Source organism: Nyctibius grandis, chromosome 24 (assembly GCF_013368605.1).
Source record: "Nyctibius grandis isolate bNycGra1 chromosome 24, bNycGra1.pri, whole genome shotgun sequence".
Taxonomy (NCBI): domain Eukaryota; kingdom Metazoa; phylum Chordata; class Aves; order Nyctibiiformes; family Nyctibiidae; genus Nyctibius; species Nyctibius grandis.
In genome coordinates, this window is record NC_090681.1 from 1,907,979 (window position 1) to 1,921,701 (window position 13,723).

The following is a 13,723-nucleotide window of genomic DNA, read 5'->3' on the forward strand; positions in this document are numbered from 1 at the left end:
GGATGGGAATGAGCAATTGAGACGCCCAATAAGGACCTTGAAACAGCAGAAAAACTAACTTCAGCCCTCAAATAGTGCCCCCCTCCAGTATGGGCTTGGTTTGATTCAAAGAAATCAACGCATCATTGACAATCCATCTCATTTTTATTGTCCGTTTTTTTCAAAAAGTTGGTGCTTTTTCTGTTCACAGTTATAAAATAATCCTATTTTACAAAGATTTACAGCTCTGTGAGTGCCCAGCAGTGAAAAAAAGGCTGGGTCTGGCAAGTCTCTTAAATAATCAAACCACAATTTTTGTTTAGAAAAGAGAAAGGACGAAAAAGAAATGGGCAGTGGGGTGATTCAGCACCACGCAGGACATGACAGAGTAAGAGGGTCTGTATAAAAGACAATTTATTTCTTTGGGAAGGGGCACAAGGAGTGGAGGATGGGCAGAAGGGGCAAGTAACGAACCCCAGTAACGAGGACAGGACTCGGGGCGACCTCTCTTTGTTCTTCCCCGGGCTGTGGGAAGGTGATAACTCCACCAAATTAAATCCCCGAGGCTGCGGTTCCCCTTGGGCGGCTGCCCCGAGCCCGGTGCCCTCCCGCAGCCGGGACGGGCAGAGGTCGCTCCCTACGGATTTGCAGTTTCTGGTCCCTTTGCTGCCAGCCCTGGTGCGGGTTTGCCAGCTGGCTCTGCCACGGTGCCACCTCAGTAGACTGGTCCCTTGACGGCCCCCGGCTCCGTGAGGCGTGCGGCGGCGTACGCCGAGGCTCCCAGGCAGGCGGCTGGCTCGCAAAATCCCGGCAGGCCAGCGGGACCGGGCAACCCCGGCCGGCCAGCGGCTCCCGGGGAGCCGGGCTGGCCTCGTGCCCCGGGTTTGCCATCGTGCGCGTGGCCGGGGATGCCAGGGAGACCTGCAACGGGAGCGTGGCCATCAGCGGGGCTGTGCGGGCTGCCTTTGTGGGTGCCCAGCCCAGCCTTTGCTGGAGCAGAGCGGGGGCCAGGGTGTGGGAAACGCTGCTGGCGAGGATGGGGATGTGTTGGTGGCGAGGGAGCGCTGCTGAGGGGCTGGGAAAGTGGCTGGCAGAGCCGTGGGCAGTGAGGACGTGGCAAAGGGTGCTACAAGTTGGAGATTTGTGGGATGAACCCGCGCAGGTTTGCAGGGATGGGCAGGGAGGTCCTGAGCCACTGCTGGGCACGTCATCGCACTGGTATGGGGTCTGTGGGAACCTGCCGCTGCCTGCCCTGTCTGTGCCAGGGGTAGAGGGACTTACCTGGGATCCCCGGGGGGCCTGGCATGCCTGGGTGGCCACGGCCAGCTTCTCCCCGCTCGCCCTTCTCACCTCGCTTCCCTGTGGGGAAGGAAACGGGGAGGGGAGGACTTGTTGGAGCCGCAGGGGGAAACGTGGACCCCAAAGGGGAGGGGAGGGGGCTGTCCCTGCTCAGGGACTGGGGTGGGAACAGCGTGGCAGGGTCAGCCCTGAGGATTTTTGCCTGGCACACTGTGGGTATGGCCACCCACCACCTACCTTTAGGTCCTATGTTGCCGATCTGCCCGGCGGCACCCAGGATGCCAGGGGCGCCTCGAGATCCCATGGGTCCGTGTGGGCCCTGCTCACCGGGCGGCCCTGGGGGACCGGGGGGCCCGGGGGGTCCCATGGCACCCACTCCACCCAGGGCGGCTCTCTTGGCACTGACCGCCACCTCCGCCAGCTGCTCTGTAGGGCAGAGTGAGGCCGGTGTGGGACGGGATGCTGTGGCAGCCACCCGGCCGGCGGTGCCCCGCTCGCCCCCTCACCTTGCAGCATCTTCAGGACCACGTCGACGATGTGCTGGTCCCCAGCGTCCCGGCCCTGCCAGCAGCGAGAAGAGGGACATGGGGACTCCTTCCATCCCCATCTGCACCTGCAGCACTGGTCCTGTCCTAACCCCCCGGTCCAGAGCACCTCCCTGCACCCGATGCCACCTTCCCAACCCTTCTTTTTTTTCTGTTTTGTCCCAGTACAAGTGCTCCAGCCTCAGGTCAGGCCATGCCCGGACACGCTGCAACCCCCTCATGGCGTTAGCTTCCTGCAGCCCCATTTTCCAAGTATAAAATGAGGCTCATGTGGAAAAATGCTGTAGCCCAGGCAGGCTGCAAAGGCACCCGCTGGAGCTAAAGCTGCTGCTGGTGCTATATACAGGGAGAAATTAAGAATTCCTCTTTTCTAGTGGGATCCCAGCTCGTGGGGGAGCACCGCAGCTCCCGAGCTGAACAGCAGCCATTTCCCCAAGGAATTGGTTGGTCAGAAAAGGTCGGAGACAATTCACCGGCAGAGCTGAACAAGCTGATGGCAGCAGCCCCCAGGTCACCACCCGTGTGGCACAGGAGGTGAGGAGGGGACGTGGGGCGCCGGGGGTACTCACCACTGCGCCCCGCTGGCCGGGCATCCCTGGCACGCCGCGCTCCCCGACGAGTCCTCGCGGGCCGGGGGGTCCCGGGTAGCCTCGTGGGCCGGGTGCGCCTGCGTCCCCCGAGGGGCCGGGGAAGCCGAGCTCGCCCTGGATGCCTTGCTGCGGTGGGGATGGAGAGCGGCGTCAGGAGCAGGGAGCTCAGCCCTGTCCTGAGCACAGGCACTGCCCCACGAGACCCCCAGGGCTTCCAGTGCCAACCGCTGCAGCCAGGGGTTAAACTCCAAACGGGGTTGAACCTGAATCTGGGGCTGAATGTGATCCCTGAAGCCCACCTCCAGTGAAGGGTGATCGCCTCCGGCTGAGGGTCCCGCAGAGCCACCCACTGCGAAGGCACGGGGAGCCCCTCGCTCCCAAACCCCCGGTCACTCACCTGTCCCTTCGGCCCTGGCTCACCCGATTCGCCCTGGGGACAGAGGACACAAGAAAAGCGATGGGGAGATGGCACCCATTTAGAGATGCAGCTGGGGGGAGGCACAGGTACCCCCCTCGGAGCACCCCTGCTGCAGTGCCCGGGGCCGTGCTGGGCAGGAGACCCACGTCCAGCCCCTGTCCCCCCCCTCCCAGCCCAGGAACCGTCTGCGGGAACCCACCTTCTCTCCCTTCAGCCCTGCGAGGCCATGAACGCCCAGGTCTCCCTAGAGGAAAGGCAAGGAGAAATGGGAACCTTCACCGCCAGCACCCACCTCCTCTGCAGCCGCTCTAACCCCCTCCCCACCCGCTGCGCTCGCCCGGGGTATCGACGGAGAAAGCGCCTGGTGTCGGGGGGTGCCAGCCCCCCCGAGGTGGGTGCCAGCCCTGTTACACAGGGGTGTCAGCGATGCCCTCCCCGATCCCCAGCCCGGGCAGGGCTGATGTACTCACAGTACCGCCTTTGGGGCCAGTTTTCCCCGGGGAGCCCTGGAGAAAGGAGAAGGGGGGTCAGCCCGGCTCAGGGCAGCTTCCCTGCGCTGGCCCCGGCACAGCCTGGCCCCTGCAGCTGGGAACAGTCACCTTGTCTCCTTTGACTCCTGGCAAGCCTTGGGGTCCTGGGATCCCCGGCGGACCTTGCTCGCCCTTGGGCCCCTGGAGAGCAAGGTAATGGGGAAAAAAAGAAAAATAAGTGAGAAGAGGCCGTGGGAAGACCCTCCTCCCCCATCAGAGCATCTTTCCCAAGGCAACAAAACCCACGGGCAGCTCCCAGTCCCCTCCAGCAGCTCGGGCTGCCCCACAGCATCCTGACCTGCCCTGAATGTGGCCTTGGGGGGGCACAGGGCAGAAAAGGATGGGGGACCCTCCCCTCCAACCACACAGAGCGGGGGCTCTGCCAGGGATGGGGCCCCGGCCCCCAGGAAGGCAGCATGAGAAAAGGCCACTTTGGGGCTCTTTTTCCACCCTGGGAAAGCCTCCACGAGGGGCCCGGCAGCCTCCCCGCTCTCGCTGGGCTGGGAGGAAATTCCTCTCCTGGCTGGGGCTGCAAACCCAGCGTGGCCCCAGGACCACTAATCCCGGCGCTGCTTGCCCCCTCGGCTAATCCCCGACCCCGGCAGCCAGGCGCAGCGGGATGGGGAGCGTGACCCATCCCGGCCGCCACCAAAGCCAGAGGTGCCAGAGGTGCCAGCCGTGCCCCGAGGCGAAGCCCCTTCCCCAGCCCGGCTGTGGGCACAACTCACCGCTTTCCCCTGCTCGCCCGGGGGTCCCACGAGGCCACGCTCACCCCGGTCACCCTGCACAGACCCGGGAAGGGAGTAGAGTCAGGGGCAGCTCCTGGCACTGCCCCAAACCCCACGGTGCCCCGGGCTCACCTTCATCCCGGGGACACCCTGCGGTCCTGGCTCACCCCGAGGTCCAGGTTCACCCTAAAAGGGGGAAAAAAGCAAAACCCAGACCAGTTGCCTCTCTCGCATTCCCATGCCATCATCTGCCCTTCATCCTTCCCTGGGGGACACGTGGCCCTGTCCTTGTCCCCTGCAGCCACATGAAGGGCTGCCCCTGCACCGGGTGCCCAAGGAAGTGCTGGGTGTGGGGCTGGAGAATTGGCCCCAGGGGCTTCCTCGTGGGCAGAGGGAAGAGGAGGGTTGGGGGGTATGAAGTGCCAACTCTGCTCTCTGTCTGACAGCAAATAATAGGTAAAGAAGAGCAAGAGAGAGTGCAACCCCCAGGCTGTGCCCAGGAGGAACGTGGTGGCGTCTCCGTACTTACGATCTGCCCCGGGGCACCGGTGACACCGGGCTGGCCCCGAGCTCCCACTTCACCCTGTGAACGGGAGACAGAGACGGTTCAGGGACAGCGAGGACAGGGGAGGGGATGGGGACAAGGCCGTGGGCTCAGGGATGGAGCGTGGAGGCTGCCACAGCATCGTGTGGGGTGAGCGGGGCCGTGGGGTGGATGCTCAGAGGGGGTGACCCCAGACCCACCTTATCTCCTGGGCCACCTTTGCTGCCCGGCTGGCCTGGCAAGCCCTGCGGGAACGAACCTGGGGTCAAACCCTGCGCACAGCTCCGCAGGCAGCCATCCTGCCCGGTGCCCCGTGCTGGGTGCTGGCCCTGCAGCCTGGCACGGCCCGGGGAGGGGGGTGCTGCCCCACGGGTAACAGGGTCCCGTGCTCCCATACTCACGGCTTGTCCCCGGTGTCCCGGCGGCCCTGGGTGGCCAGGCTGTCCCACGCCGCCCTGCGAGGGACAGAGAGACTGTTACCGCGTGGAGGAGAAGGGTGCAGAAATGAGGTGTCCTGGGTGGGACAAGGAACTTCTGCCCGTGACCCCGTGGGGACAGCCATACTCCACTGGTCAGGAGAGGCCACGCCAAGGGCTGGGACCTTGTGCCACTTGCCATCCCCATTATTTCCAGTAAACACCAGTCTGAGGAACAGCGTGTGCCCACTCCCCGTCGCCAGTGCCCGCAGCAGCTCACCTTCACGCCCGGGGTGCCCGGGGTCCCGTCTTTGCCATCGATGCCCGGGAGACCCTGCAAAAGGAGGAAGAGTCGCTCGGTCTGACACCTCCGAGAGGGACTGAAAGGCTCGTGGTGGGGGCAAAAAAAGGCTGGGAAGGGAAAGGAAAGCTCCAGCCCTGCGTGGAGCAGGGTCCTGAAGCAACCGTGGGCAGGTTCTCCTGCGCTGAGCCGGGGCGTAAGGACACGGGGTGGCCCCAGACAGGACAGAGAAGGACAGGGAGGGCTCGTCCTTGCAAGGGCTCACCCCAGATGCGGGCACGGGTGCTGTCGCTGTACTTACGTTCTCCCCCTTGGGGCCGATGTCTCCTTGGGGGCCCCTGATGCCCTGGCCACCCTAGAGCAGGAGAGCGTGAGCATTATTTCAGCCGCCCTCTTGGTGCTGGGGATGGAGCTGGGAGAGGGAGCAGATGCCCGTCGAGGGCACCCCGGGCACAGCCCCCCTCTCTGTGCTGGGAGAGGGGCCAAGCTGGGGAAAAGGGGGCATTGGCATCGCGGGGGGCACGGCGCTGTGTTACCTACCAGCTCTCCCTTCTCACCAGGGTCCCCAGGTGGTCCCTTGGGTCCTTCGCTGCCCTGGAGGGGAGAAAGACGGGGGCTGAGCAGCGAACTGCGGGGTCCCCCACCTGCCCCGCAGCCCCCGGGGACAAGGGAGGGCACTCACCGGCCGCCCGGCCGCTCCGATGGTCCCAACCATCCCCTTGTAACCAGCAGGACCCTGCAAAGGGAGCACGAGGGGGGTCAATTCCTCCCATCCCAACCCCAGCTGAGTCCAACCCCACTGACAAGAGGCAGTGTCCAGCTCCCCAGGACAGCCAACCAGCCATGTCAGCGAAGTCCTGGGCAGCATCGCCGTGGGAGCTGGTACCCTGCGTCCCGCCGGCGCTTACCGTCTCGCCCTTGGGTCCCGTCATCCCGGGATAACCCCTCAGGCCCTGGGGTCCCTGTGGAGAAGGAAATAACAGCCGGCTTAGCTGGGAAAGGCCCCGGGAGCCGCAATTAAAGCAAAAGCCGGTGCTGGAAACCATCCGGTTGTGCCAACCGCGAGGTATTTCAGTCCCCGCTCGCTCCTGACCCCGCAGCCCCCCCCAGGCACCTTTCCGGCTGTCAGTTCAATAACAGCACCGGCCCCAAACCGGTGCAGTTCCCTCTTGCCTTCAAAGCAGTTCTGCCCTTTCCCAGACCCAAGGGCTCAGCCCGTTAATTGCTTTTCATCTTCAAAGTGCTCAGCGAGCTCAAACAGCCTTAATCCCACGTCCCCGCGGCGAGCTGGGCACCGCGCCCCACGGTCAGGTGGGGAAAGGGGGGCTCTGTACGTGAGCGATTTGTCCCCGGCTGGTGAGTTATCCTCGTTAACGTGCACTAATGACCGAGGTGCCCGGGCCAGCGCTGGCCGCGGAGGGCTCTATTGGGATGCGGCTTTGTCACCCTCCTGGTGGCAGCTCCATGGCTGGGAGGAGGGAGATGGATGGGGTGAAGGCTTCACTTGTGGGTCCCCAGGAGCAGGGACACACTGGTGACATGTCCCCAGTGTCTGGGGCCAAGCACAACCCAGCTGCCCCCCAGCCCCTGGGGCAGCACAGCAAATACGTTACCGGGGAGCCTGGGACACCTTGTTCTCCGGAGACACCAACGTCACCCTTGGGGCCCTGGGGAGGGATGGAGAGGAGCGAGGTGAGTGTTGGGGGTGGAGCAGGGGTACAAACCGCCCTGGGGACTCCAGACCCCCTCACCTGGGACCCGGCAGGGGATGGGGACAGGTCCCCCCACAACAGGGAGCCACCGTGGGAAGACCACCCTGTCCAGCCATCTCCCAGCCCTGGATCTCCCTCCTCCCTCTCCCACCTCTTTCCTTCCTCCCCCCTTTCCCTCCCCAGACCCCCTGCCCTCTAACACGCCAGGCTCTGGCTGGGCAGCTGCCGGGGAGGTCACTCACCTGCCTGCCCTGCCTGCCGGGCTCCCCGAGGGCGCCGGGGCGGCCTCTGTGTCCCTGAGGAAGAAGAGGAAGATCGTGAGCATCCCTGGGCAGAGCAGCGGTGTCGAGGCAGCACCCTGATGGCCGTGTCACCTGGAGCCACCCTGACCGTGACATTCAACCCTGAGGGTGCCTGCTGGGGACATGGTGGGGCTCAGCACCCCGCAGTGGCAATGCCCATCAGGTTTAACCCTCCAGGCTTTGCAGCGGAGGAGCCGGGCAGCGGCAGAGCTGGGGCTTCGGCACAGGGTCTCACCCCCCCAGGAAGGGGCTGGCAGGAGCTGGGGAGCCACGGGGGGACCTCTCCCACAGTGCCTTTGCCCCCAGGGCTCTCTGTGTGCAGCTCTGGAGCTCCCCGTGCCTCCAGACCAGGGAGATGCTCAGCTGGAGGTGACGGTCCCTGCTCGCTCCCCGGCAGCTCCAGGGCTCCCTTACCTTCAGTCCCTGCAGTCCCTGGGGGCCCTTGGGACCTGGCGGGCAGCTGGTCGGGCACTGGTGGGGAAGAAGAAACACAGATTGAGTTGGGAAAGGAGCCAGGGGCTGCGGAGAAGCCGCGCTGGGAAGGATGGGCCCCCACGCTGTGCGGTGACACACAGGACCCACCGCCCGCAGCGTCGCTTCGGCTGGGGACTCTGCTCCTCCCCGCTCCATCAGCCCCCAGTTACCCGACCACACTGGTGGCCGTATTTCAGGCCAGGGCAGCCCAGGCTCTTCCAGCTGCCGTTACCCTGCCAAGGTCTGCTGAAGGGACGGGGGGATGGCAGCTCTCACCAAGAAATCAGCACTGCCTTCCAGTCCCTGGATGTGTCCTGGAGGGCCCTGGAGGGAAGGAGACCATCAGCCTCTGCGGTTTGAGACCAGCAGTATTTTACAGGAGGGGGGAATGTCACACCTGGGAGGGAGGGGAGCAAGGCACGGGGCGGGAGGTGTGTGCCCCAAACCCCAAACCTCCAGGCTGGGGAGCTGGGGGGACTTTTTCCCTCCCATGGAAAAATGCTGCTGATGGGGAGATACTCACGGGTTTCCCTGGAGGGCCTGGGGGACCCCGCGGGCCATCAGGTCCAGGGTCACCCTAGGAAAGAACAACCCCAAGAAAAGAGATTTAGGGGTGGGGAAGCAGCAGGTCCTGCTGGAGCCAGGGCAGAGAGGGGTGATGGAGCACCAGAGACCCAGGCTGTCACAGCGGGAACTTGGGCACTCCCCAGCCATGAGCTGGGAGGGGATGGGCGGTAATGGGGGACCTGGCTGCAGGCACAGAGGCGTCACCCCTCCATCCCTGCTGTGGGACCCCCCTCCCCCATATTACAGGGTCATTCCTGTTTACCCCAGGAGCCCCGAAGTGCAGAGCAGCGGATGCTGGGGTGAGGAGGGGAGGCTTTTCCCACTCCCCCTCCTGTCCCCTCACCTTGGGTCCCAGCGCTCCGATCTCTCCAGGAAGCCCAACCTGGCCTGGAAGCCCCTTAAGGAGAAGAGAGATGTTCACCGAGTGAGGGGGTGAAGCCCTGAGACCCCTGCTTTGGGGGTGCTGAGATTGGAGCTCTTCCAGCACAACCCCGAGCGGGGTCCCTGGCTGCCCACAGCCCCCCAAGCGCAGCACTTACGGGTGGTCCTGGCAGCGAAGGGCCCTGCAACAAGAAGAAAGACACAGTTGGTAAAATCCTCCAACCCCCCTGCCACTGAAACCACCAGCACCCCTGCCCCGAGCAGGGCAGTGCCCACGCCACCACCAAGGATGAGGATGCGGGGGCTGAGGCTGCATCCCTGCTCTGCTCCCACCCTGCTCGTGGGTGCTCAGGGAGGGTGCAGGAGTGGGTGCATCACCAGCACCCGTGGGAGAGGCAGATACTCACGGGGAGCCCCGGCGGCCCTGGGAGTCCGGGCTGGCCCTGCCAGGACAGAAGGGGAGAGTCAGGAGCCAACCCGGGAGGGTCTGGTCCCACCAAGCCCTGCTCCACTGCCCAAATTCACCCCTCCCTGGACCCAAATCCTCCATCACCCAACCCCTGCAGCGGTGCGTCCCCTCTGCGGCAGAGGGGCTCCTCACTCACTTTGGGTCCTGGCCCGCCGATGGGCCCTGGCTCCCCTTTCGCTCCCGTCAGACCCTGCAAGAGGAGAGATGGCGGGTGGGGGTCACTGCCAGCCCCGCTGCTCCCCGGGCACGGGGCTCTTCCCATCACAAGGGTTATTAGCGGGGAGGCTGTGCTGGCGCTGCTGGGCACATCAGGCAGCGAACCTGGGGATGCAGCTGGTGCCCAGCCCTGAGCCCCCAGGGCACAGAGAGCCCCGCGGCGATGCCCCCGCGAGCTGCCCTGCTCCGGGACCCTGAGCCGGGGCATGAATAATGCATGCTTATAACGACAGTTATTATTCTATTCATTTATTATTGAGAATAACTAAAACCCAAAAGATTTATGAAGTGCCATCCAGGACACAAAAGAGGACCCTGGAGTTTGGGTTTCCTTCTGGAGTTTGGGTTTCCTTCTGGTTCACGAGTCAATGTGTGATGCTCGCAGGTGCTTACCCGTGCAGGGGGGGGCAGGCACCCCACCCAGACCCCCCCCCAGGCACCCATCATGCACCCCTGAGCACCCCGGCTGGGGGGACCGTGGGGCCAGCAGCCATTTGACGAGCATCCCTCATCAAGGCAGGGCAAGGGGGCAGCTCTGTCCCTTCTCTGCCCACCACCTCTGCCCAGACAGTCCTTCTGCCAGTCACCGTATGTGGGTGGGTGGCTCCGGGGGGGGACCAGGGGATTGCTCCAGATTTATTCTGGAGGAAACGAGAGCTGAACCAGGGCTCAGGACAGCAGCTGCGCTCAAGGACAAGGAAAAGCCTTTTCATGTTCAGGGGCGTCAGTGCTGCGGCTTCCCTGGCACAGCTCTCGCCCCGTGGCGTGGAGGGGACCCGGACGGTGGGAGGGGGTGGCAGCAGCCCTGCCTGCGGTTCCTGCTGTGATTCAAAAGGTGCTTTCAGCTCCTGCATGAAGGGTTTTGGGCACTTTCTTATGTGTGACAGAAAGAGATCCCTGCACCAGGGGTAAGAGGAATTTGCTGAAACCCTGTGGTGACCCGGGGGGCTGCCAGGGATGCTGTGGGGGGACAGGGGGTCGGTACTCACGTCAATGCCCGGCTTCCCTAGGGGCCCGTCCGGACCGGGAGCTCCGGGCTCCCCCTTGGCACCCTTTAAAAGAGAAGAGGGGGGCAGCTGGAAAGGAGCTTCTCCCGAAAGGGCGAGACTGTCAGCGAGCTGGGGGGGGCAGGGGTACTCACCGGGGACCCGGGTGCTCCGGCAGAGCCTTTGTCACCCTGGGGAAAGGGAAGAAGGTTACAAAAAGGGGTCTGTCACATAGGGGGCTCCCCAAAAAACATGTCAGGCCCCATTCCCCAAGGTGGTCAGGAGGCCTCGGGCTGCTGCCCTGGGGAGGAGGATGGAGCTGTGCTCCCCTGTGCCACCATTGCTGCCCAGGGCCACCCGCAAAGCCAGGGATGCTCCATGGGGACTCATCCACCCCTGCCCGGGAGAGCAGCAGTGCAGGAACCGCACGGCATCAGCACTCCCTGCCCGCCGCCGAGCCTCTGCCCCGACACAATGTCCCTCTTTGTGCTGCGGGTCCCCCCTCCCTCCCTGCAGCCCGCGCAGGTTCCCGGCCGCGCCGTACTCACGTCAATGCCATCCACTCCTGGCACTCCTGGGGGACCGGGGGGCCCTCGTGGGCCAGGCTCTCCCGGCGGCCCTCGCTAAGGGGAGAAAGGGATGGGATCCACGTCAAGAAGGAGCAGCCGGACCCCGAGAGATGCTGGTGGCCAGAGGGATCCCAGGGGACCCATCTCCAGGGAGCTGGGATGGAGCGAGCACCCCAAGGCGTCAGAGCTCTGCCCCTCGGCTGCCTGGCCTGTGCCCCCCAGCAAGGGCACGGATGCAGAAATCCAGGAGATCTCCCCCCCCACTGGCACAACCCACTCCCCATCCCCTGCCCAGTTGCTTCCCCATCGCTGCCCCTCCTGCCCCGGTGCCTGTGGGGCTCCTGCCCCGATGGAGTGGGGTCTCCATGGGGTGATGTGGCCCCTCTCGGCTCAGTGGGCAAGCGCAGCACTGGGATTTCTAAGAGCACCAGCAGGATTTAGGTGCCTGAAGCCCTGATATGAAACGGGGACCCCGAGCCCCTCGGTGAGAGCTCCCCTGCCCGCGCCGGGCTGGCTCGCTGCCCGCTGCCCGCAGCCCCGCACAAAAGCCCCATTCAGGGGAGCTCCCCGAGCAGCCTGGCCCCAGCTTTGAGGTTTGCACAGGAGCAGCTTTGCAAAGAAAATCTCTGTTGTGCTAATGGGGTGTGTGTGGTGGGGGGGGGAAGAGGCTCCGGTCCTGGAGACCGAACCCCTGTGTGCCTGGAAATGAAACCCAGACGGGCTGGCTGCGGCTGCACGCCTGCCACTCCGCCGTCCTTCCAGGGTTATTTATTTTAAAGTGAAGTATCTAAGGCTGAGAGGTGTTGCTGGTTTGGTCACAGAACTAGAAAAGCCCCGGCTTCGCCTTGGAAGCAAATCCCGCAGCCAGGGTGGGAGCAAGCACCCATCCCTGAGCGCCCGTAAATGGCACCTTTGTCCTGCCTGAATGATTTCCAAACGGATCCTTGTTCCCAGAGCCCCCCCATGTCCCCCTTGCTCCCACCAGATGCTGCCACCACAAGCCCATGGGCATCCCGGGGGGCTGTAGTAGGAAGGCAGCTCCCCCAGCTCCCCGCAGCGAGGCTGGCTGTGCCGGCAGGCACCTCAGGAGCCACATGAGAAGGTTTTTCCAAAATCTTTTCTAAAAAATCCCATTTTTGCGGTTGCAAGGCAGGGAGAGTTTTTCTCCTTGCGGGTGGGATCCCAGGTGGATCCCAGGGGCACTGGCCCCGAGGAGCAGAGGGACACTGTCCCTCCACTTCTTTCCGATGCGGTTTCTCCCATCCCTGGGTGAGTCTGGAGAGCCCACCGGGACCCCCAGCCCCCCAGCACTGGTGTCCCCCCCGCTGCCCCTCAGCAAGCCCCTGCAGAGCCCTGGGGCAGCCCTGGGAGGGTCAGAGCCCCCCTCAGCCCCCCTCAGCCCAGCGCGTCCCAGCGAAGCAGAAGCAAAGAAGCATTTTCCCAGGTGATGGGAGGCAGAAGATCTGGCGGCTGCTGGGGAGGGAAACGGCGGAGAGTCCCCCCATTGCTGCCCAAGGGGAAAATAAAACCGAGCTTGTTTAGCTAACAAGTCCCAAACTTCAAGCCGTGCAGCCCAGCCCTGTCCTGGTCCCGCAGGGCCGGAGGCAGCTTTTGGCATGGAGAGGTCAGGGCTGTGGGTCCCTGCTGGGGGCTGCTCCCGCTCCCCCCCATGGGGCATTCCTGGGAAAACCGAGCGAAAGGTGTTGGGAAAAGAAGCAGAAAGTCCCACGAGCGAGTGTCTGCGATGGGGGAGATGGGGACCATCCCCTCTGCGTCCCCCATCCCAGCGCGGCGCGGAGCGGGGACCAAGCAGAGACTCACAATCTGGGCCAGGCAGAGGCAGGCGGCTTGGAGCAGGAGCCCGAGCTGGAGGAGGAGGTGGGAGCAGGCGGCCATGGCACCAAGCAGCCTCGTCCCGCTGCGCTCAGGTACGACGGCAGCCCCGACTGCACGGCTGGACCCCGAGGAGGAGGAGGAGGAGGCGGCTCATTAATATGGAGCAGTGGGATGAGGGCAGGCGGGCAGCCCCGGCCCCCCGCCCCCCCGCTCTGGGGAGCCCTGGCTATTTTGGGGCTGGATGGTGCTGGAAGGGTTGGTATGGTGGTGACGGGGGATTTGGCACGATGGTGGTGGGGGATTTGGCGTGATGGTGGCACAAAGGGGCTTTAATGCAGAGAAGGGGCTGGGAGAGGAGGGGGACGAGCTGGGGGGGCTGCTGCTGGAGCCAGCCCCCCGCACACCACAGGCCCCCCAAACCCCCCAGCCAGCCTCCCGCACCCCACAGCCCCCCTCCATCCCACGGCCAGTCCCCCCAAGCCCCTCCCCAGCCCCCCTGCACCCTCCAGCCCCCCGATCCCCCCCACCAGCCCCCCTGCACCCCTCAGCCCCTCGATCCCCCCCACCAGCCCCCCTGCACCCTCCAGCCCCCCGATCCCCCCCACCAGCCCCCCTGCACCCCCCAGCCCCCCGATCCCCCCGCACCAGCCCCCCTGCACCCTCCAGCCCCCCGATCCCCCCCACCAGCCCCCCTGCACCCCCCAGCCCCTCGATCCCCCCCCACCAGCCCCCCTGCACCCTCCAGCCCCCCGATCCCCCCCACCAGCCCCCCTGCACCCCTCAGCCCCCCCCAACCCCCGGCCCCGCCCACGCCCCTCCAGGCCCCGCCCCCGCCGCAGCGCCACGCCCCCAGCTCAGTCA

At 64.9% G+C, this 13,723-nt stretch overlaps 1 protein-coding gene across 1 annotated transcript; it reads right to left on the reverse strand.

Annotated features, from left to right (window-relative positions):
- Positions 1-559: 559 nt before the first annotated feature.
- COL9A2 (collagen type IX alpha 2 chain) lies at positions 560-12,922 on the reverse strand. The gene is made up of 32 exons (XM_068418079.1): positions 12,848-12,922; positions 11,006-11,080; positions 10,613-10,648; positions 10,461-10,523; positions 9,392-9,445; positions 9,194-9,229; positions 8,945-8,968; positions 8,749-8,802; positions 8,362-8,415; positions 8,115-8,162; positions 7,779-7,835; positions 7,305-7,358; positions 6,964-7,017; positions 6,259-6,312; positions 6,033-6,086; positions 5,891-5,944; positions 5,652-5,705; positions 5,330-5,383; positions 5,035-5,088; positions 4,834-4,878; positions 4,619-4,672; positions 4,222-4,275; positions 4,090-4,143; positions 3,431-3,502; positions 3,302-3,337; positions 3,031-3,075; positions 2,811-2,843; positions 2,393-2,539; positions 1,785-1,839; positions 1,516-1,704; positions 1,261-1,338; positions 560-900 (listed from the first exon to the last, which is right to left on the reverse strand). The coding sequence occupies exons 1-32, from the start codon at positions 12,920-12,922 to the stop codon at positions 695-697; spliced, it is 2,076 nt and encodes a 691-aa protein (XP_068274180.1). The 3' UTR covers positions 560-694.
- Positions 12,923-13,723: the final 801 nt, after the last annotated feature.